The sequence below is a fragment of the Solenopsis invicta genome, chromosome 3 (genome assembly GCF_016802725.1).
Source record: "Solenopsis invicta isolate M01_SB chromosome 3, UNIL_Sinv_3.0, whole genome shotgun sequence".
NCBI classification, from domain to species: domain Eukaryota; kingdom Metazoa; phylum Arthropoda; class Insecta; order Hymenoptera; family Formicidae; genus Solenopsis; species Solenopsis invicta.
In genome coordinates, this window is record NC_052666.1 from 26,279,446 (window position 1) to 26,304,678 (window position 25,233).

Here is a 25,233-nt window from a genome sequence, read left to right on the forward strand (position 1 = left end):
GGCCGTAATGCGTAGCAGGGTCCGGCCGGCCGGGGGCGCCTGCGCGGCGACGACTATTGCCGAACGGCGGCGGAGACGACCGAGCGGCCGAGACGACGCTGCTGCCATTATGGCCGTGCTCCACCGTGTTTGTAGCAGCTTGTGTTCACTTGTACTGTTCGTTTGTGATACGCAGTACGTTTGATAACTGTTTGATGACTTTGTCGTATTGTCGTTTGTTGTCACAAGTTACGTTTTCGAAAACATTTGCTCGAGAATGCTTTCCCTGCGTATGTATTCGCCTCATCTGCGCAGTCAAACATCGTGGATGCGTCGAGTGATACGTGAATAGACGTACGATATTCGTTGACTCAATTAGATATAAAAGCCGAATCGTCTCTAACAATGCGAATAACACGCACGTTGTACGTACGCGTGCATTTATCATGCTGCCACCGTTCAGGTAAACTAACCTCAGTCGGCGTGCGTGACATGTGCCGGCTGCTCTCTTTCCTCCAATATTGTTACTCGCTTGCTTCTGGTCGGGCGTTTCGCGTTCTTTGAGTAAATTGTGCACGGATACAGTGTCAAAAGTTATGAGTTTAGTAACGATCGTAAGCATAACGTTGAAATAATCGTATTTGTAGCAAGCTCCTATACGCGGCCTATTGTGTTGCGACAAGTTACTTTTGTTTCGCGTGCATTTCGCATTTCATGTGCTTTTGTGTGTGATATAAGTATTATCGGGAATGCCGAATAAAGAATCTGCTGTTTATTATTAACGTGCAATTCAACAAAAGCAGCATAATGAGATATCAGCAGAAAACGACTGCAGTAGAGTAACTCGTGTATTATTTAATTTTATTAACTGATTTATCTCTGAATATTTTTCCATTTGAATATAATCGTAATCTCAATTCTTTTTACACTCTAGTAGTATTTTCTGCAGAGCAAAATCTGCATGCAATTAAATGCAGCAAAATTGAGGTGCAATGTACATACAAATGATTTATTTCCAGATATTTACTGCCGAAATCAAATTTCGACTATGATTTATTTGATACTACAGATGCTTTGAAGCATTCTTTAATTGATCAAGTTGCTAGATTCTTTGTTTTTATTGGTCAATGAAACGTTTTGAAACATGTGTAGCATCAAGGGAACTACAGCCTAAATTGAAACAGATTTTTCTTCTAATTGCAGTGTGTAAACCAAATGCTGCAATTCTTGTAGTAGTTATGTACACGTTTTTTACACAAAGCGAGTAAGTATCTGCCTTACAGAATCTTTTGGTGCTTGAGCAGGATGAGGAAGATCATAACGTCCTGCTGGCAGAATTTGTCAAGATCTGCTGTGGGATTTGACAAGTTAAATGTAAAAATAAAAGTAAATTTTTATTCCTACATTTGATAAAATTAATAAAATACAGTCACATTTATGTGCTCTAATAGCAATTTGCTGTTAGAATGTTGTATATCTTGTAGCAGATCTTGACAATTCTGCCAGCAACGCATTATGGTTTTCCTGATCTTGCTGAAGTCTTCTAAAGGATTCTGTAAGGCAAATACTTGCTCTCTTTGTGTAAGAAACTTGCACGTAACTGCTGCAAGAATTGCAGCATTTGATTTACACACTGCAGTTAGGAGAAGAATTTGCTTCAATTTAGAGTGTGGTCCACTTGATGCTACAAATATTTCAAAACGTTTCATTAACCAATTGAAACAAAGAATTTTGCAATTCATTCAATTAAAGAATGCTTCAAAGCATCTGTAGCATTAAGTGGACAATAGTCAAAGTTTGATTTCTGCAGTAACCTGGAAACAAATCATTTGCATGTACATTGCACAAATCTTGCTGATAGACTGTCAGCAGGACCATATTGAGAATTAATCTTTAGCAATCAATTTTGCTGCATTTAACTGCACACAGATTCTGCTTTACAGAAAATGTTACTAGGGTGTAAAAAGAATTCAGATTATTATTATATGGAATTACGATATTCTCATTAAATATTTATTTTTGCTATTGTAATAATTTTTTCAATTTTAAATTTAAAAAAGTGTTTAAACTATTGTTTAACATGTTTTATTGTGTTCGGAAATTAAAAAAATCCAATAAATTTTTATTATATAAAATATTATCAATCTCACATGGTTGTAATTTAAAATGATAGAATAAATAATATTCTATTTCTACTCTGAAATAATATTTATTGCCATTATATTTAAGACAATTACTTCTATGCTCTATTCACGTTATTGGCTTTCCTTTTACATTGATTTTTTATTTGCAAAGAGATTAATTAAATTGTTTTATAATTTTTGTTATTGTAAGTTGAGCAATAATAGAAGTTGTCGACAACTTGAACGTTATTATATTTGTTAATGTTAGTAGATTAATAGATTGTATTTGCACAATAAATATATTTTATCAACATTATATTTATGGACACACGAATTATTTTACGTAATTGTTTTAAAAAATTGAATATGCTTTATATTATTCCTAAACGATTTTATTCTAATATTTCTTTATTTTTCTTTATTTTTTACACTAAAAGAAAAAAAATTTTTTAATTTTAATAAATATTTATTCGTGTAGTACTAATAAGATATTTACTTACGGTATATAAATATTTACTCTATAAGAGAAAATAATAAATTAAATTGAATTTGTAGTTCTTGTACTAAATAAATATATATTTACATTTAATAAATATTAGTACTATTCGAATATATATTTATTAACTTTTTTCTGTCATTTTTTGTGCCTTTCAGAAGAAAAAAAATTAAAAGAAATTTTTTCTCGACAGATAGAAATGAATCAGTATTAAAATGCATAAAAGTTTCTCTCTATACAGGAAGGAAGATTTTTATAGTTACTGTTATCAGCAATCTTAAATCCAAAGACTCGTAAAAGGCGTTTAAAGGATTTCCAAATCTTTCATTTCAGACGTTTAAAAACCAAGCGTTTTTGCTACATTTTCTTCACGATCTTTTATTATATACTGTCCGAATTAATCAAATCCGTCGTAATTACAAGTTAAACGAAATACCATGAAATGCATACAGCAGTAAACTCAGATTCAGAATAAGCAAACGAGCGCGAACAAGCATTGAATGAATAACTTTAGCGAATGAATAGCTGCCGATCGTTCTTGATGAGGCAAGCTGTGTTCATTCGTGTTCGTTCGCGCTCGGTCTAGATCCGGCTTTAGAATCCGCGCGCGATATATTCAAAGGCGAATAAGTAATCTCGTGTTTCGTCGAAAGCCGTTCGGGCACTCACCACAACGCGCGTGTGGAAGTGGGAAAAAGATTGGGACGGCGCGGCGGGCGTCGAGACGCCTCTCCCTCTTAGTGCCGCTTCCAGTTGCCAAGAGCATCTTCGATCGATCCCCGTGACACACAGCCCTGGCCGCGCTCCAACTACCGAAATTGACATTCCTGTCTCTCGCTCGCGCCACCGCTTGCGTTTTTACATTCGACGGGGGACGCAGCTCGACGAGACATCAAACGATTGCATCGGCCGGCTCGCCGTTTTACCACCATCCGACGCGTACAGGGCTAAAATATATCCCGATAAGAACATCGATAAATAGTGCGGACGAAATGAAAAAGGACGCGACGCGTTGCGATGCGATGCGATACGGCGCACAGTGTGTTCGTGAAATGAATACGACAATATTTTTGCAAATGCGAGTTTGCAGCAGTCGAAAATAGATAAGAAAAGTTTCTGCGGAACGTGATGCATAAAGACGCTTCATTAACTATTTTGATGAGCAGGAATAAATATCCAATGAATGTAGAAGCTGCTATTTCTTGTCAGTGATGAAATATTAATCAGTATCTACTGAAAAGGCAGGAGGAAGAAAAGAAAGAGCAGCAGAAAAGGAGATAGCTTAATTTTGTAAAATGCGAGACCGTCACGTAGCGCCAAATAGTTTTAATTAAAAAAAATAAGCAACAAGCTTAAACATAAAAGTATCGTACAAAAATATTATAATTTCACTGCAGCTTTGTATAAATTATAGCAGCTTTATTGCTTAATTAAATGTATGATTGGTTCAATATATTGTAGAAATTTAGTCGTTTTTCCACGGTTTCGCGAATGCTGCTTATATTCGACGCGCGCGCACAAAATTCATGGAGAAGGAAGGCACGTATATTTTTACAAATATCGCGGTTATCGCATATAACACGAATTCATTATCGGAAAATACACGTAACCAGACCGTGATGAATTTATAGGTATTTAAAACAAATTTGCTCTTTACATTTAGCGGATTATTCGATGGGAGGTAAAATGAGTATTTTGATATTATTTTACATTACGTATTTTAATATTATCCCTGTCGGTGTAAAACGTGAACATCAATTCCGTCGTAATTTGTAATACGTTTTCAAAACAGGGAACAACATTCATATATTTTGTAATGTACCGCAATGAAAATCGCCACACCCGCGAACTTTGTACTCATGAATAAGTTGGTCTTACGAAAAGTGCGATAACATTTCTTTTCGCTTTGCGCGATAAAAATTGCCTTCTCCTCGCCCTCGCTGGAAACTGTTTAATACTTTCAATATTTTACCTGAAGTTAGCATAATGCGAAGGATGCGTACATCTCCAAGTGCTAAACTAAAAACAATTTTATTTTATCATTACGTTTGAATATTTGTAAAATTGTAACATTCTTTATCTATTGATTTAAAAGTTATTTGATTTTTTTGTTTATTCTTGATTTTTATGTAAAATTGCGTTTGATAACACTTATTTGCAAATTTGTTGAAAAAACAGCATGACGAATTAAATCAAAATTTTCACATATACTAATAAAACTCTAAAAGTTATTTATCTGAAACTGCAAAAAAATACAATCATTTTCGCTACATAAATCATTTATGAGCCAAATTTTTTCTTGTTTTTTCTTTACAGCTGGTCTCAAGGTATTCAAGTATTCACGAGGAAAATTTTTTTTGTCGTTAATTAAGAAAAGAAAGACTAAACCCAAGATGCCTGCAGCTTTTAAATTTTGATAACTTTTAGCTAGTATTATAAAGCTAAAACACCCTTAACGCAACTTTACAAGAAATTGAAGGAGCAATATCTTAGCGCTCGCTATACTCATAGTTAGATGCGCACAATCTAACAACGGCGAGGCTGTGAACAACGCGAAAGTAAGTCTACGTGCAAAAATAAATCGTAATCGTCGTCGTCGTCGTCATTTCCTTTGTTACGATGCTCGTCATTTCAACAGCAATCTTTCCCCCGACTGTTACGCATCCAGTCAACTCAACGCACTTCGTCGCCGTTGAGTGCGTTTCTGTCCCCGGCGTGTCTCCAAAAACCGTGTGGATTGTAACGCGCGGAGTATAAAGAGTCGTGCGTCGTGCTTCCCGCGTAAAAGCTTGCCCGGGGCTTTTAACGGAGATTTAAAAAGAGATTGCGAAATACGCGAATACGCGCATCTTTCTCGTGACGTTGCGTAGACTCGCGGTTCTAATGTAAATTACGGGTATCCACGCCGGCGCGCCGTCCATGAATAATTCAGCTTTCTTCGCGAGTCTCGAATTAATTCGACAACCCCCGCAAATGATCGAGCGATTAAAGCGTCTTTGAATCTCGGACAAGAATCAATATCGCGCATTGAAATTAGTTCTCCCATAAATGCATGTGCGTTAAGACGTGTAATTTTAATTTTCTTGACCATTACCCAAGCAGAACAACAAGTCAAAATGACATCAAAGTGATTCACAATTGTGTCAAAATGACATCAAAATGAATCATAATTGATTGAAAAGTGACTTTTAATAATTATTTTGCAGTCACTTTGACATCATTTTGACGTCTTGATGACTCCCTGTTCTGCTTGGGTAACTTACGAGGTGGACCAATTGGACCCATATTGAATCTTTCAACGCTGAAAGCTTGTTAACATACTTTAAATAAGAATAATGCAAGACTCATCATTATAAGTTTTGATACAATCATTTTATTAGTTTTGATTAAAAAGAGATAAATGAGGGTCCATATATTAAAGATATAATGAAAACGCTTTTAAGATTAATGTGGGTTTCATTTCATTAGCCTTTGAAAATTAAAGATCCACGATATTAGAAGCGTAACTTTTTTTTTATCTCATAAGTTAAGGGATAAGTGAATGCTTAAAATTAATTTTGAAATAAACATAATATTGTAATAATTTGAATTGAAAGCAATTGTCTGCTTTTGACAAATTCTAAAAAGTATAATTTATAAAATATCAATGTAATATCATTATACTTTCTTGAAATTATCAAAGAGTTACAGACAATAAACAATGCTAAAATGGCAACTGGACTTAACGGCAATTTGCTATTCCGCATTCCTGAAATTCTCAAGTAACATGAAAGGCAAAAAATGGTAATCGCAAAGGAAAGTGGTTAATTTCGCGGCTTTAAAGTAGAAGCGGATGGCAGGTGGTATTTATTTCGCGATTTGCGCGGACAATGTTTCAGACAAGGAGAAGCCCGGGGAAACGAAGGAATTGCTCAAGTACGACACTCGCGGTTCCATTATCATCACGCCTACGGCGGACGATAATGGGATGGATTACACCTGCGAGGCCAGCCACCCGGCAATACCCATAGACAGGCCTATGCGGGCCACCATTACACTTTCCGTTTTCTGTAAGTACGACCGACATAATGTACGCAGCAAAAAATGTAATAGCTCGCGTGATCGCTTACCCCGTGTCAGCACGCTCGATATATTGTCGCGAAAAAAGCATGGCGTTATACGAAATTAGAGTTCGCAGCGTTACCGGAATTAGTCGAAAACGAGTCGACATTAATTTCCGATCCTCGCTCCCTTTAATTTTTCGATTCTTTATTAGTGTAACAAAACTGCATGACGCGAGTAGTTTCTCATTTGTACGCGTATATAAAAACAAATGCTTTCTACGTATCGTAATTACAAGATAGGACATCAAGAGCCTAGAGAGTAACTTTACCAATTTAGAGATACATGACGCGATACGTATTGCGAGGCATATAATAGCAAAATTATTTAGTGTTGCTTTCGCCAATTATTGCTGAAATTAATGTAACAAGTTAGGTTGAGTTTATTACGTGATATAATCCTCGGTATGAATTGCAATTCGCTTGATATACAGAATTAGAACGCGCGACGTGCAGATTCACGTATTCGTGGAGCTCTTCTCCGATCTCGCATGCGCGTCGTCTCTTTGAGTTATTTGAGCTGAGAATGACTTTTGATCCCAATTATCCGGATTACGTTTTCAAATAAGTTTCGTTAGCGTGAATAACGAAACTTCCGTGTAACGCCGGCGTTCTGCTTTGCAGATCCACCCGGTCCACCGTACATAGAGGGCTACACCGAGGGCGAGACCGTGCAACGCGGTCAAAATGTGGAGCTCGCCTGTCGATCACGCGGCGGAAATCCGCAGGCGGAAATTGTCTGGTACAGGAACAACGAGAAGGTCACGGCGGCCCATCGGCGAGGCCCAGGCCTCAGCGAGAACGTGTATTCGTTCACAGCCCGTGCGGAGGACGACAAGGCCCGCTACAGATGCGAGGTTTCCAACATCATGAGCGTGCAGCCCATGAAAGTGCACGTCGACCTCACCGTACTTTGTAAGTGTGCGCGTCTGCGATAATTGCGCGCGGTTAGGTAGCGGTAAAACGTTGCAAATTGCATTTCGAGAAATGCTCTGAGGAACTCTGAAGAGCTCTCCCATCCCTTCCTTGCATATGATACCCATCCTTCGTATAATGGTGTGTGCAACTCTTATATTAATTGGGGAATCGAATAATAGGCTTAAATTTTTAATACATTTAGGTAATAGGTACATATTATAATCCTTACATCTCGCCTATATACATGTATTATATGTTGTAATCTTTTTTATATTAATATTTGAATAACGCGAAATATCTCAATTTAATTTATCACGACTGCATTCGAGAATTTCAGATTTTATTTTTTTTATCTGGATAAATTAATAATTTTAAAGAATTAATTAATTGATATTATTGAAACTGGATTCAAAAAGTGATATTTAAAAAGTAGAAGGGATGAACCTTATTGCTCTTAAGATTCCAATATTTTGTACTATTTTTGAAACTTGCAGAATGCGCATTTCTCGAGAGTGATACTTGAGACGTATTTAAGGTCTTAGAATATTAACGTTGCCCGGTGCCTGTCTGTGGCACTTACCATTACTTTACCGCAATGCATAGTATTGCACAACTAAGGTTGTGCAGCGTATGGACGATCTCTTGCCGACGGAACAGCCGCATAAATAATTCCGCTTCTCTATTTTTGCCAAGGCTACGTTCGCGTTACCCAAATTGAAATTTTGCTAACTTTATGTTCGCGTGATATATGTGGATAAAGCTAGAAAAATACCGTGGGTGGCTTATCGTACACTTACGATTAAGGGTAAACGGCTGTCGACCGTGCTGTTGCAGTTATTGACAGCCTGTCGGTAAACCCTATTTTATATTTTTACGGCCAACGTCAAAAATGAAAATTGACGACGGCGAACGACATTCGTTTCTCGAAAAGCTCGGTTTTCGGTACCCAGAAATTTGCTTAGAATATCGAGATTTTGAAAGCGCGAATTCAATAATTTGCGTTATCCTTCTTCATTATCTCTTCTAGTGTTTTTTGCTTTCATCTTTGTACTGATATGCATATATTTTTTTTATTCCGTTAAGAATTTGTACTTATTCCTATCTTGTTTCAAATCGATCTGCGAATTATTTGAATACGAATTCAATCGAATAAGATTCAAATTTATTCAAACCTATTCGAACCTCTTAGATTTGAAATTTTCGAATGATGAAAATTTAATCATACTTGTATTATATTTAAATTCACTTTATGTCATACAATCAATATATCAATAATTTTTTTTGCAATATAGAAATCTCTTCTGTTAACATTTATATATTAATTTTCAACTTAACAATAATTATGTTAATTAAAAGTTATGTATCAGCGATTTAATTCGGAAAAAATTTTCTCGATTTGAAATGGAATTCGATTCGACAAAAACGCACGTTCGCACATGTCTAATATCTACCTCATCTATTCTTCATCTACTTTATTTCTATCAGGGATTTTTATGAACCACCGCTTACGTGAACTAATTCGAGCTTTTTTCACACGCTTGCTTTTACGATCCCGCAGTTGCGCCCGCCGGAGTAACCATCACCGGGCCGACCGAGGCGAAGGCGGACGACCAGGTGCTCATTACTTGCTCGACTGAGAACTCGAATCCGCCCGCGGATATAAAGTGGACGGTGGACGGGCATAATTTCGAGAGCAACGCCTCGAAGACGGAGATGGCACCGAACGGTGGCTGGATCACCAGCTCGAACGTGACGTTCAGCATTAATCGCAGGAGCCGCAGCATCGTCGTCATCTGCCACGCTTCCAACGCGAAGCTCACGGAAAACGTGGTCGGCACGCACACCATCAACGTGATATGTGAGCGTCCTCCTCTTTCTCTATCATACAATTTCATCCCGGTGCTCGGTGCAAGTGCATCACGCGGACACATTGCAGTTGTAACGAGAGACTCCACGCTTCTCGCCCGCGGTGAAAATCTAATTTCCGTTCCGCGTCAAAGAACCCGTACCGGGTGTACCGGAACTACTACGAGATATCTTACGGAAGGACCTTTCAATTGCCAATTGACGATATTAAATTTTTTAGTGGCCGCGCCTCGAATAAATCTTCGACAGGATAAAATACAAGATACAGGATTAACGAAATTTAGTTGATTATTTACGCACTTCGGGCTTCATTTATAAATTAATTTTCTTCATGGATATTCTCGTTAAAGAGGAACCCACTATATTTAATGTATTTTCAATTAAAACGTAAATAAGGTAAATATAATATAAAATAACGTCATATAAAGATCTTCATTTCTTTTTTTAACTTCTGATCAAAAAAATGCTAGACAATATGTACAATTTAAAAATAGAAAAAAAATAAACAAAATTATCTAAGGTAAAAAAAAATCAGTTTCAAAACGAATAAACACGTGGATATTTTTCTTAAGTACATTGTCGAAATAATAACGAATAACGCGTTTGATTTTTCTCATTGATCAATTTGTAACGCGTTTAGAATATTGGGTAACGATAATGCTGTTGCCTGTTTTCGCTGACATCTTCGTGGCGCACGGTGACAAATTAATCGACCACGCCGCCGTTATCCGGGGTCCCAAAACACGCATACGCACACTATCTCGCGAATCCGATGGTCAGAATTCATTTAACATATTCGACATTACGTCATGTTGTGCGCATGATACACTTTCGCAATAATACAACCGTAATCGACCGACATTAATTTCCGCCATAAATAAATAATCCTTGTATAATCAACTGCGTTTTCAGCTTGTAATTACATGCATTAAAATTATTCGCTGTCTGAATATACTAAACAATTAGTGGCCTCCAATCAATACCGCTCGGCAATCCGAGACTATAACGAATGCCACTCGTGTCCAATAATGTAACTGCGTTCAACAAATAATCCTTACAAATTATCATAAGCCTTTTACCAAATGTTTATTAAACAGCGAGATGGAGTTGAGGAAAATGAAGACGATAAACGCGCGGAGTGCGGCGCGATAAAAAATGAAGGCAAAAAGTTTGTGTTTCTTTTTATTACACGTTATTCGCTCTGGGCTTCAAAAATTTTTCCACCGTATAATCTTTTTCTTCTGCTCACATCCACTTTTTTGATAAAATTTTTTTTATTGAATTGCGTATATGTACGAGTATAATGGCAAATGTTAGAGAATCATAATACGTGGACGGTGAAACAATAATTAATCGGACTTATTCGATCTTGCAGATCCACCTTCTAAACTAACCGTCACCGGATACGAAGAGGGCACGACGATAGTCGCCGGAACGGTGCTGAAGCTTATGTGCACCGCTACGGCGGGTAATCCATTGGCCACGTTAACATGGTACAAGAACGACCGCAAGGTACGTGAACTCATACAAGGGATTGTCGTAAATCTAGTAGTGGCGGATTATCACACAGAAAAGACACGAGACTCTAAGCATAAAAACTCCTTCCTCATTTTTCTCTTCTCACAAATTTTTCTTAATTAAAGAAATAATATTAATGGAAGCAATTAATTTTTATTAATTTAATAAATTACTTAGTCCCAAAATGCAAATTTTTAATTTTTCTCAGACGTTCGATTAAGGATGTTTTGACTATACAACACGAGTTAAAAGTTATTGAAATTTAAAAACTGAAAGCTCTTTTCTAGATTTATTTATTTTTTTTTAATCAATAATAAAAAATTTTGGTCGTGAATGCTTGAATTTTGACCCTGAAACTATAGCTGCAATAATGAAAAAATTTAATCTATAGTTATAATGGTTTTTTCAACAAAAATTGCTATATTTTACCGTAGTAAATAAACAACGTTTAATGAAGTAAGTGGATCTAAATGCATTTTTGTACGAATATTTATTAGAGTTTTATATAAAAAATTTTTATTTAATTGGTAATGCAAAACGTGATTTTATATGAGGATTAAAAGTAAGCAAAAAATTAAATAACTTTCAAACCAATGAATGAATTGTGTTTAAATTTACACAAATATTCATAATATTAAATATCCTATAAAGTTTTTATATTTTTGGTAATGTTTTTAGATATGACCCGTACATCTTTAAATATGGGAAAATGATCTTGTATGACCGGAAATTAAAACTTGTGGTTATTTTAAATTTTTCGTAATGTTTTAATTAAACAAAAATCTTAAAATTCGTTTTCTAAAGTTATAATAATTACTAAAAGTAACAGCTTTAAATCTTCTTGTAACTTCCTCGAATAGAGGATAATTTCGAATTGAAATTCTGGGCAAGAATGATAAAAATCTGTAATTTGTAAGAATTATCCATTTTAAATCCAATTTTATGTTTTAAAAAAATCTTACAATTTATGGACTTATCTTTTACTCCTTTGAAGCAAATATTAATTTTTACTACGTTTTGGTCTCTATTGATTTAGATATTTTGAGATTTGCCACTACGTAGACCGTTACACTAACATTGCCTTATGCCGCAGGTACCTGGCACAGTGAGACAGCGAAATCACGCTGTCTCGAGCGAGCTAGCGATACTCGTCAACGCTTCCGATAACAATGCCCATGTGCGATGCGAGGCGACGAATTCCGCCACCGAGTACCCCATGCTCAAAATGCTCGTGCTAAAAGTCTATTGTAAGATATAGCTCATCCCGTATATTCATTATCAAAATCCTTTTGTGTGTTTTTATCGAGACTTGCACTTAGATCGAGGGGAGAGACATTAAGTTTCTCCAGTAAGAAGAGCTAGCACGTAGAGATGATTGAACGACGCTGTAATTACTCTCTTTTTCTTCGCGAGTCGCGAATCTCGGCGCAGCGATATTTTAAACCGTCGACTTCTTTTTTGCCTCCTGCAGTTCCGCCCGAGAGGGTAAAGATTAACCGCGAGCCCCAGGATTTTCACGCCGGCCAGGAGGGACGTCTAATCTGCGAATCGAGCAGCAGCAATCCCGCCGCCGAGATGTCGTGGTGGAAGAACGGGATACCGGTGCCCGGCACCAGGAACAGTACCAAGCCCGGATTACACAGCGGCTACGTCTCGTCCGTCGAGCTCTCGCTGGACTTAACCGAGGATATGAACGGCGAGGTGTACACCTGCGAGGCCAAGAACACTGAATTGGGGAGATCCAGTCACGACGCCACGACGCTCGACGTACTTTGTGAGTGTAGACTTAAGTAGATCGCTCTTAACAGCATATAATCCGCACACCTGCGAAGATTAGCATGCACGCGCGATCGTATCCGACACGCGAGGTGCATTCAACCCGGAAATCTCCGCGAAGCGCGAATGCGCGGCAGGTATCTCTATCTCTCTGGATATGTATCGAATCGCGCTGGTATAAATTTATTTGCATTTTATCCGCGATATTTCGTATGTACAATAACAATGGTATACAATAACAATCAATCGGAGCACAAATGAGTTGAAAAGAATGCATGGATGAGATCGCGAAGAGAAAAAAATTAATCCGCTATTTATTTTTATATAAACTTGTTACAAAAACATATTAAAAATATACACGCGTGATATTGATGATGAAAAGAATTTATATATTAAATAGATATAACTATATAATAAATGGATATGCAAATGTAGCGAATTTTTATATTTTTTTCATACTTTTCAAAATTGTAATTTTGCTGCTTGAATATACAATAATACAAGAATTAAGTTTTTTTTTAATTGCACGTGGTTATATCGAGGAAATGAAAGAAATAAAATTGTGCAACGAACGTTCAAACTTGTGTACAAACTTGGGAAAAAAGAAATGAAACTATGTAGCTTTATCAAATAGCAATTTTTAAAAGATCTATTTGTCTTTTTTGCTTTAATACTTATTTGAAAATTATATCGAACGTATATCGTCTCAAAGCAATGCTATTTTTTTAATACCTTGCCCAATTAGATATGACGGAAATATAAACTGTGATAACATACGATACGGACGTATTTTCTTTTTGTTCCGTAGACAAGCCGATATTCTCGCCGTTGGACCCTTACGAATTAACCGGCCTGGAAGGAGAGCCCTTTGTAATTTCCGTATCGGCGAGGGGCAATCCCAACACAACGGAATACACGTGGACGAGGGATGGTCTGCCGTTGGGTACTAGCGGTAAGAGAATAACCGCGCACGGTGCCACGCTAAATATCACGAGATTGGATCGTCATGACGCCGGCACGTACATATGTGAGGCGTTGAACAAGGAGGGAACCACCTTCTACCAGCTAAATTTGACCGTGCAGTGTAAGTAACCAATATCACCGTGTTAATTTACAGGGTGCAATTCAACTTCATTACAATCTTATCGCGATGAATTATTTTATTATAAAGTCAATTTACGTGATCTATAATTTGCGACAGAATTCGAGACAGAATTTTGTTTATATAATTTTATACATAAAATATATCAATAAACGAGACACATGAAATACGTGCAGTGTATAAATACCTTTGAATTGTAAATGACATAAACTACAATTTACCTATCTGATCACCTACGTGATAACATCTTGTGAGCAAGTTACTTGTTTATTAACTGAACGTAAGAAATATCCTTGCCTATAATAGTGAAATTTAATCAGTTAGAAAAATTTCAGTAAAATCAAAAATAAACATGCTCATTAGAAGATTCTTTTTGAACTAAAATATTAAGTAAATCTTTAAATTGTTTTTTAATTAGTCTTAAAAACATTTTGATGTGCTTTAAGATCTTCAATTAAAACTTCGTTATTATAGCATGTTAAATATACTTCGCTCTCTTCTGATATGCCATAACTTACAAATATTTCTTTTACATTTACGAAGTTTATTTCTACGAACGGATATTGTTACAATTGTGGATATTATTGAAACTGGTACCATTATTAAAGAATTTTCTATGACATACTTTTACTATATTTATGTGTATTTTTTAATAACCATGTAATATTTTTAGTAACTCATCTATGTCAAAAAAAAAAACAATCAAATATTCTATACATAATTCGATATAAAATTATAAATAGAATTCTGTCTTGAATTTTGTTGCAAATTATAGATCGTGTAAAATGGTTTTGAAAAAAGAATTAACAGTATTTGACATCTTAAAAGATTGTCAATTAATTATAATATGTGTCTACAGGTGATCGATTAATTAGTTTCTTGCAGTTTTCTCTATCACTAATTTTTTGCTCAATTTCTTTTAATTACTTTAATCTTTCTTTAATCTTTTGTATAATCTCTTTTCCTTTCTTTCTCACGAATCATAATTCATTATTTTACTCGCGGTATCCCGCAGATCCAGCTAAAATCAAGCGCACCTCTTCGTCGGGGCTAGTTTATCCGCCGGGTATCGAGGCGAAGCTATTCTGCGAAGTCGACGGCAGTCCGATCGGCGACGAGTATGTCACATGGCAGAAAGTCGGATCGAATCCTGAACTGCCGGGACGTTACTCGACGTCTTTCATTAATCGGACATCGTATCTTCATATAGAGTATCCCAGCCAGGAAGACGTCGGCGAGTATCGATGCAAGGTTAACAATGGCATCGGCAACGTAACATCGGACCCTATTCTATTTATTACGAATTGTACGTAAAGAATTTTATTTTGTTTATAATAATAATAATAGCTGAACTCTAATTGTAAGTGAGAAATTCTAAGTGCGATAAAAATTGAATGAATTTTATTTAATAGTTTTAACAATTTATATAATAATATTGTAATTTAATCTCACTGTATATTATCTGAATTTAATTGTACCTCATCTAATAACGATGATTTAATTAGATATTAAATATTATTATATTTGTAGAAAAAAGTAAAACAGCAGTGCATTTAGTATGTAAATGAAGTGGAAACAAAAAAATCGAGAGAATTCGTGCGTGACTAATAATTATTGGTTGCTAATATTTAGTCTCAGTATTCATACGGTGCACAATTAATAGTAGTTTAGCGAAAAGTGTCCTAATTATTGATGTTAATAACTAAATTACAATATTATTATTGCGATAATTATTTAGTCAATATCAGATAATCAACAATAGAAGTCAATAGAAGCGCAGTTGACTTTACAATTACTGCAAAAAATGTCGAATTGGATCTCGATAGAAAAAGTAATTACAAATATACGCGCGATATACGCGAAACTTTGCGAAATATATTCGCGTGGGCAATTCGCGCGTATCGGAAAAGCGCGTATCGTAATAAAGAATTTACTGGGTACTTTTATGCGCAGTTAAACCGGAAATGACGAACACCCCGCTGACGCGAAAGGCAGCGGCGAACAGAGGAATAAGCGTCCAATTGTTCTGCAAAGCGCGAGGATCTCCATTGCCGCGTTTCACTTGGATCTTCAATGGGAAAACTTTATTGTCGAATGCAACCGAGGATAAATACAGTATCGTTCACAGTGATGTAAGTCGCTTTATAAGATGTACTTATCTCTTAAATAACGACTTCCTTTACCAGTACATCTCCTTTAGAGCGCGCCGAAGCTTCACAGTATTGTATTGCATACTGTAAATCTTGTTCTTCGTTTAACTTTGAAGAACGAATTTTACTTTGACAGAATTTCCATATTGGACATAGTTAAAGAGATATTTACCATTGTAAATTCAAAAGTTGTAAAGAGGTTACAACACACTCATTTAAAATTTTACCCGAAAGATACGTAACGATATCATCACAAGGACTCCAAAAGCGCGCGCTTGAAATATCTTTCTGATTTTGATATCTTAATCATATTTGTATCCTTAATGATAAAATAAAATCTTCTCTACATTCCCTAGTTGTCCGAGCTCTATTCGGAAACGACGTTGACTATCCATCACGTGAGGTCGCAGGACTACGGAAAGTATGAGTGTCGCGCCCAAAACAAAATGGGACAAGCCACAGACGATATACATTTGGACGTAACGTCGCCTCCGGACAAGCCGAGTGACTTAGAAGTCTATAACTATACGCACGACTCGGTAACGTTGATCTGGAAGCGCGGTTTCGACGGCGGCCTGCCGACGTCCCATCAGATACGATGGCGACAGGCGCAGGATTACGAGGATCGCTATCACTACCTGGACATCTCGCCCGGCGAGTACAAGGCCACCATATCCGGCCTGTCGCTGGGGACTTATTACGTGTTTAGCGTAAAGGCCATCAACGAAAAGGGAGACAGTGGTTTCTTGCCGGATCTCGTCAAAGTCCAGACGCTTCGTAAGTCGTAGATAAACATCGTAGATTGCTTTCCTATTCGAAAACAGCGACTTTCCGACGAAACATCTAGTTATCAGAAGTCCTAATCATAAAGATCATTCTCATGGAGATTTACAATTTTTTTTTCTCACGACCAAAGTATCTGCATTAGATAGTACATCGTTATTCACGCTACATAGTAGAAAATAACAGCTTGCTAAATCATTATGCAGATCATCGAGACATAATTAAACGCGATTGCCCCACGTATCCACGTAATTAATTGTACTCGGTAATTAGGTTGATCGTGTATTATGTTACATACATTTAGTGTTGTTTGCATGGCATCTAGATTTCGTGGGTTAGTTATAATAAAGTACATTGGACTTTATATAGCATAGTATTTACAAACATCATAGTGCGTACAATGTAGTGATTTTCAGCATGATTCGCTCCAATGGTCGTATCAGTACGGTGACGCTTAGCTTTGAAATTTGTTTTTGATACAGTACTTTTTCAAGCGCTTTTAATTCAAAGATAGAGAAATTGCAGGTTTGAGAAAAAAGTTATAGTTGAAATTTCAAAACCGATATAAAACTGTCGCGTAATTGTCGCGCGTAATTGTCATGGCTACTTTACACCGGTGCGGAAACACAATCCAACAGTTACTCGCTTGCCTTTTTTTTGAAGGAAGAAAATAGTTAAGTTGTAAGCAAGTATTTAGTTGCTGCATTTGACCTGTCTAATTATTGGCTGTAAATCCATCGTATTAGCGGGACGTTACGACGTTCACAATAGCCGAGGATTTCGAAGTTGAACGTGTGACTAACAACGTAGACCTGTTCATTGCATGAATAACACAAAACCGGTGATGGGGCATTGGCTTGGGTTACAGGCGAGGCGCCACCAACCGAGTTGACATCAAGCGAGAATAGTTCCTCCTACATCATCGTCATTATCATCACTGTTTCCGCCTCTGCTTGCCTACTCATTGCCGCGACCATAGTCTTTGCTACAATAAAGTCGAAAAAGAAGGTCCAGCGTGCTGGTAAATATGATATCATGTGTTCTTTCTTTCCTTTATTTCCTTAGGCCCGAATAAAGAGGAAAACCTGCCGGATGTCCTCTTGGAAAAGGGCGACTTTCCGATGAATTATATCTATACGTTAGCGGCGACTTCCGTCATCATTTTTATCGTTAATGTCTTCATCATGTTGTGGTACATAATACGAAAACGAAATAAAGCTCGTAAGTTTGCGTCCAACAATACTTAGCGCATACGCGCTTTAATGTAGAAGATTAAGTTAACATTTGGCTACAGCCATGAACAGGAGATGAGTCCAATTTGCTATTTCTTTAATTTTGAGATTTTAAAATATTTAAAATTAAAATCTTACACGATACCGTACATATTTAATCAAATCAAAATATACAAATTATTAATATTTTAATTATGTCAATTAAATATAAAGCTAATTAGTAATACTAATAAATATATGGATTGAAGTTTGTTACATAATGAATTCATTATTATAACTTTATTACACAAACATTAACTTTACTGTTATGTCTTTTAAATTATTCATATAAATTATTAAGAAAATTTGCGATTTGCATGTGCAATTAGTGAAAAAAATAAAATAAATTTGATTTGATTACATTCATCTTCTGCGTGCGGCCGTAGCCGTAGTCACTACCCTTATTACCCACATCTCGCTTTGCCATTCACGTATTCATCACATGTTATCTTTGCACAGGCATTAATAAGTCACAGACCGCGGATATGTACGCACCATCCACTGTCAACGGCGACACCATGACCGGCGAATTAAGTTCGATGTCGGATGAGAAGAGCGACGTCAACTTCGACGCTAATGATTACGTGGTCAGTGCCATCAGTCAGTATGTTCTTAGTAACAAGTAATTCCGGAGGGTAGGTTTGAGTTCTAGCAACACTTTTTCTGTTCCACTTCCCCTATTAGTTTTGCTGCTCTCGCTCTTGCTCTCTCCCTGTCTTTTATTTTACCTACCATTTGATCTCTACGTTTTGTTTTTTCATTTTCCTTCTAACGCAAGATGTTGTGATAGGTGTCATAGAGCAGAATGCCGTACTGTCTTTCTTGCTGCTTTTCATTTTATTTTACAGTCGTTTGTACTCGAAATAATATGTATTGCACTTATAGAGCACAACGCTATTTTAATTATCGATTATTTTAAAGCTACGCGCGAGACTCTCCTTTTAAAATCTGTAGGAATCTTCTGGTTATAGAATTAATTTTAATTATTTGAATTTAAATTACTCTTTTTTTTTAATTACAATTTTTTTTGCAGCTTGATACGTCATACATAGTATGCAATTTATTTTCGTACGTAAAACCCTGATATTTTTATAATATATCATCACATATTTATGTCATAATGATCTCATATCATTCGATCGCAGAGTATTCGCCTAAAGGTAACTACTCTCAGGTAAAGGTAAATCTATCTCATAAACTCATATAAAAAATTACGCTATAGTGAGAACAGTTTTAGTGTTAAATGCTCGCAACATCTTAATCCAATAAGATTTCCAATAAGTAAACTCCACGAAATCACTCTAACGTGGCTTTTCTAATCATTAAACACATGCTTGCTTTCTTTCAGTAGAGTTAGATCTCGCGTAACAATGGAAGTAAGAGTAGTAACGAGAGAGTAATAGAATATGAAGTAACCGACGAGTTGAAATTCAATCGCGAAGAGAAACAAATTTTAATATTCCGATTTTAATTCTTCGCTTTATAATCGCCCGTTATTTTACATTTTATAAAAGATTTATACGACTCACCGGAATGCTGTGGAGCTAGATGCGAGCACAGGTCGTTGATCTGTAAATGAAAAAAAAATGTATATGTAAAAAACTTTTACATGTAAAAGATTTCTTTATCGTACAATACAAAATGTATATCTATCGATATAAAAATTATTTTTCTGAAAGTAGAGGATTTGAAAGTGGTTGGCAATTTTTTAAAATAATATTAAATATGAAAAAAATTAAATTTTACGTAAAGGGAATTAAATACAAAATGATTTTTTTTAATTTGATAAAAATTAAAAAAACTATTTGTTTTTCATTTGATTATTGTTTGGATTTTATTACTTGTTATTTATTATGTTATTTAGTTAAAAAAGTTCTTTTATTGTCATTTATTTAGTTAAAAAGGGTTTTTAAATTATTTTATATTATTTTATATTCCGTTAAAAAGATAGGATTAACGAATATAGCATGAGAAATATCAAATTTATTACTATTGATCGAACGCGAGAAGGTAATACGAGAGTACCACGCACATAATTTTTTTTTCCTTTGATTCCGCGATAAATTCGCTTTTTTTCGGGATAATGCCGGGGTTAATTGATCGACGATCGAACGAATTTACTTACCGGTCGTTATAATGTCGCCGCCACGCGCGCCGCATTTTTCCGTCGTCGACCCATCGTTGTCCCAGAATAGTCCCAGGTAAATAATAGTCGATCAGAAGCACTAAACAGCTAATTACGATCGCGAATGCTAATTAACGCGACGCGACGCGCTCGTCACGGTATTTGATTGCGATCGCGACGAAAAACTAACGCGACACCGCGATCGACGATCAACTCTTTGTCCGCCCGCGATTTCCGACATTCGTTACGCGCGAAAATATAATGGCGGACCACCGAGCGAGCGCCGCGAACGGAAAATTCGCGCGTGCGAACGACACCTTTCCGCCGCGGTGTCAAGCCGATTCGCGAGTCGCGTCGCATGCAGATACAAAGCTAGTTATAAGCGATTATTAATATAATATGGCTACTGACGGTTTAATTGAATAAATCGGCAAATACTTTAATTGCTTGATCTCACGCGACGCGCGATCTAAAAGAGCGGAAAATAGAATAACGCGTCTCGGTAATTACACAGAAAGGCATTATTAATAGCGGATGGAGACTAATATATTCTGTTTAACGATCATCGCGTCTCACATATATATAAGCAAGTAATTATGTATTCTTGCTCATATATATGAGATGTATTCTCAAACCAGGAATGCTCTTTTCCCGCGCACTTTCCGCGAATGACAAAAATGGAGGGCTCGCGACGCGATTGAGAGCGCGGAACGACACGGTCAATGGACAAAACGGAATCATGGGCAAAACGTTAAGATGTAATGCGACGCGACGTTCGCCCACCCATCGTTCGTTTCGGTATTTCCGACGTTCGTTGCGTTTGCGACGCGTTCCAGATTCCAGAACGATTAAGCGAGTGGCGCGAGACGCAGCAAACCGATGCGACGCTTCGACGAGTAGTACGTCCTTTCCGACTTCGATGCGCCGTGAAGTTGGGAAGGATTCGAAGCGCGCGGCAACTTCGCACTGATCACGTCATCGCAAACCGCGAAACTTGAAAAGTCCACATCTTCTCTTAGAATTTTCCATATATATGAATTTTGATACATGTATTTTAAATGTTCTAAGTTTCTCACTCTATAATTTATAAAAAATATCTTGAACTTTTTCAGATGTTATAAGATTTCACCAGAAATTACATATTGTAGAATGAGAAATCTTAAATACATTTAAGATATTTGAAAATTCCTGCATTGAAAATGCTACAAAAAATATCAAAAATGCTAGAATTGGAACACATTTATTAAGTTTAATAGTCAAATATGTATTTCTAAAGAAATAAATTTCTATAAATTTCTATTTTAATTATAACTGCATTTTTTTATTTTTTTTGCCAGGCTACTTAGAAATGTGTAGAATATTGTAGTTTGTTGTAGTTTGATCTAGTTTTATAGTTTTACCAAGAAATTCATAGAAATCGGAGAAATGACACACTATAAAAATAAAAAAAATTTATAAAAATTTTGAAAGGTGTTCCACTCCTAGCATTTTCAAGTAGATTTTTGTAGCATTTCTTAAATTTGTGTAGAATTTTGTATAATTTTTTCCGAAATTTTGAGAGAAAAAATTTCAAGAGAATGAAAACACAATTGATATCAACATTCAATTACTGACATGATAAATTCCAAATGAATGACTAATGCTAAAAATCGCGCATTTTTTAAACAAACAGATTGCTCTCATGGATAACGCGCGAGGCGAGAACTCGACCGAAGGGAAACGCGTCGAGTAACGTGCGACGTCAACGCGATTAATCTCGCGCCAGAGCGTACACGTTAATACAACACGCGATGATCACCCGTCGTGTGTTTCGGCATTTCCGTTTATTGCATTCGCGACGCATTCGGGATGAGTAAATATCGCGACGCGCAATAAACCGACGCTCTTCGGCACGCTGGTGGTATCCATATCCGTTACACGTATGCACGACATTAGAAATGAGTCGAAGCATGCACAGACAACTTCACGTTGCTCCGTAAACCGCGAAACTTATTATCTTTAAAAAGTTAATAAAGAAATTAATATTAAATTATTATCATAATTAACCGTGTATTTATATAATAAATCTGTACATTTTATATTTATTTTTAATTTTGTTTTAATTTAATTTTTTTTTCTAATTCTAAAAAATAAGAAAAGGTATACTGAGAAAAATAATCTGATTATATTAACAAAACTTATATGATTGAGTGAAACTGAGTAGAATTTCTGGTTATTACAACAAGATTCTTATTATAATCAGAACGTTTGATAAATTTTATTATAATCTGGTAATTTCTACAAAATTTTTGATTTGTACGTTTTGGAACAAACATACTGGTTGAATTAAACAGAATTCTTATTCATGCAACAAAACTTTTTTTAATGTAAAAAATAATTTATGTTATTAAATTTATTCATAGAAATAGTAGGAAATAAATTAATATTTTTTTAAATTAAATTAAGTTAGTGACTTAAAAAATTAATTTAGTTAAAAATTGCGTAAATAGAACTAACGCAGTTAAAAGTTGTATACGAATTAAATTAACTTAGATTAAATTAAAAGTTAAATTTGAAAAACATTGTTTGAATATCGTAATTTGTAAAAATTAGATTACTTTAAATAACAAAACAATTACAATATATATCATGAAGTAAATTTAATAATTTAAATTAAGTTTACATGAAACAACACAGGAATATTGTTTTTTTTTCTTTTTTTTTTAATGCATTTCTCTCTATTACAGGTAAATTTTTAATTTAGAAAACAGTTAATAAATTAAAATTTGTGTTTTACAAATATTTAGTTAAGATTAAAACTTCTCAATTTTTTAACTTTATTATTTAACTTTTAACTTTTTAAGTAGTTCCTACCCAACCCTAAGAATCGATATCTCTTGTATAAGTTTATGCAATTAACGTAAGTATCCATTTGATCGCAGGCGCAACGAGCTTCGAAAGAGTAAACAATGTCGAAACGATGCATCTTTTAATAAATAGATTATCTCGTATCTACACATCTGCAGACGCGCGAGGCGAAGGAAAGTGCAATATCGGGGAACGCGGTTAATCTCGATCGCGTGATTTAACACGCCACTGCGATTATACGACGCCGTTCGACGCTGCCGACATTCGCGCACGCGAGATACGCTTCTCCCCGTCGGGGAAAACACGATAGAAAAAAATTATAGGAGCAAATTTTTTAGCGAAAACGCCTCGCAACTTACAAACCTGCGAGACAACGTGTGAAATGAAGTGACGCGAATCGCGCGATTCAAACAGAATATGAGACAAGCGAGCTTTGTAATATTCCTGTGTATGTTAATTACATGTTTGCACTTAACGATCTGCAACTATCGAAACTGATTCTCGATTAAGTGTTGCTAATTACAGGCGATTACAGATTTTATGATTATATTATTAATTTATTGTTAATAATATAATATTATGTATTATCAATAAATCGCTAATTAGAGTCTTATTATAGACTGATTATATTATTAATTAGATTAGTAAAATTAATTGTTAAACCGTTTGATATTTTCAATATTATTATTATTGTCATTCTCATAAAATTAGTACGAAGATTTGAAATGAAAACGAGACTAATTGTAAATGTTAACAAATGCAAGTTGGATATACAATATTCTATTATCAAAAAGTTAAAGCATTGCTACATTAATTACCGGTATTCTGATACTACCAAGATATAAACAACTCTCACTCCACTACTCGTACTTCCACTGGGAATAAGATTTCAAGTACAAGAAAACACTTGTTGAAACTTCTATTAATATATTAATTATAGAATGGCGTGAAACGCAAGGAATTAAGTCACAAAAAGTGACATTATTTTATATTTAACGTTTTATTATAGAAACAATGCGTAATAAAATAATTCTAATCTTATGTCTCAGAAATATGTTATATAATGTATGTATATATGTATGTATGTATGTGTATGTGTATATGTATATGTATATGTATATGTATATATATATATATATATATATATATATACACATACATATATATATATATATATATATATATATATATATACTTTTTTATTGAAGCAAAATTTCGAGACAAATACATTCAGCTTTTAAAGGCCGTTTTATGCCTGTCTGTTATTTGCGAAATGCAACCGGATATCGGACCACAAATCACGAATCAATTTGTCATTTAATTTGTTGTATAACAGGACGAGGGGCGCAAAACCGCAGCTAGCACGTATTTAATAGATCAAACTATACAGGATTTCGGGAAAGGTGGTTTAGAGATGCAGGTTCATCAGGGCACTCTCGGTCGTCGTAGCAATCACATGCAAACGTCCATGAACATGGATTCGCCGCCGCAGCGGACTACCGCCAGCGGGACTCTCTCAGGTACGTGTAAGTATCAATAATTAAACGCAAATTATATAACTACATCGCTACCCGCTATACTTTTTTTAATATATACTTTTAATTGTAATTTTAATCTTTAACTGATGTTTTTTTTTTACTGGAATATTATACGGCCATCAGTAACATTAATCAGTGATATTATTTTATTTTAGAACAAATATATAATAAATTATATGTTTCGTAATAATTTTGTTGTATTCATCACGTAACTTTATTTGGGCAAGCAAAATTTGATAGACTCAGAGGCAGCTTTTAAAATTAAATAAAGTATGTATTAATGGTATTAATTTATTTAATGCATTAATTTAAATATTACATGCGATAATTATTGTACTAATTATGTAATTAGTACATAAAGCTATTGAAATAATTTAGGGGTCTGATGGAGTCCTGCTTGCGTTATGGAAAAAAAAAACAAAAAAAAATTATTTTTTGGCTAAAAGCAAAAAAAGCAAAAAAGAACAGTACTTTGAAACAACTGAAAGTTGAAGAAAATTCAAGGAATACCGGTCTTGAAGAAAAATTAAAATTATACAAGCTAGGATCACTGGTGGCCCCGGGATACCAGTTAAGTTAATTATGCTCCTCCGCTTATTATCATAATTTCAGTTGTACAACAATCTTTTGCATAAATTTCT

At 35.3% G+C, this 25,233-nt stretch overlaps 1 protein-coding gene across 6 annotated transcripts in view; it reads left to right on the forward strand.

Annotated features, from left to right (window-relative positions):
• Positions 1 to 25,233, forward strand: part of LOC105197268 (nephrin) — a 300,694-nt gene that overhangs the window by 270,797 nt on the left and 4,664 nt on the right. Inside the window, exons 1-14 of one of the 6 annotated variants that reach the window (XM_039447073.1) lie at positions 165 to 442; positions 6,477 to 6,647; positions 7,323 to 7,613; positions 9,175 to 9,474; positions 10,858 to 10,994; positions 12,094 to 12,247; positions 12,472 to 12,774; positions 13,585 to 13,860; positions 14,894 to 15,184; positions 15,832 to 16,010; positions 16,385 to 16,805; positions 17,877 to 18,032; positions 18,542 to 18,669; positions 24,391 to 24,580. In XM_039447073.1, the coding sequence (XP_039303007.1) occupies positions 385 to 442; positions 6,477 to 6,647; positions 7,323 to 7,613; positions 9,175 to 9,474; positions 10,858 to 10,994; positions 12,094 to 12,247; positions 12,472 to 12,774; positions 13,585 to 13,860; positions 14,894 to 15,184; positions 15,832 to 16,010; positions 16,385 to 16,805; positions 17,877 to 18,032; positions 18,542 to 18,669; positions 24,391 to 24,580 (3,055 nt within the window). In that variant the 5' untranslated portion in view covers positions 165 to 384. Of the gene's footprint in view, positions 1 to 164; positions 443 to 6,476; positions 6,648 to 7,322; positions 7,614 to 9,174; positions 9,475 to 10,857; positions 10,995 to 12,093; positions 12,248 to 12,471; positions 12,775 to 13,584; positions 13,861 to 14,893; positions 15,185 to 15,831; positions 16,011 to 16,384; positions 16,806 to 17,679; positions 18,033 to 18,541; positions 18,718 to 24,390; positions 24,581 to 25,233 lie in introns of those variants that run through there. The other 5 variants (XM_039447072.1, XM_026133136.2, XM_026133137.2 and 2 more) reach the window with 5 other exon arrangements.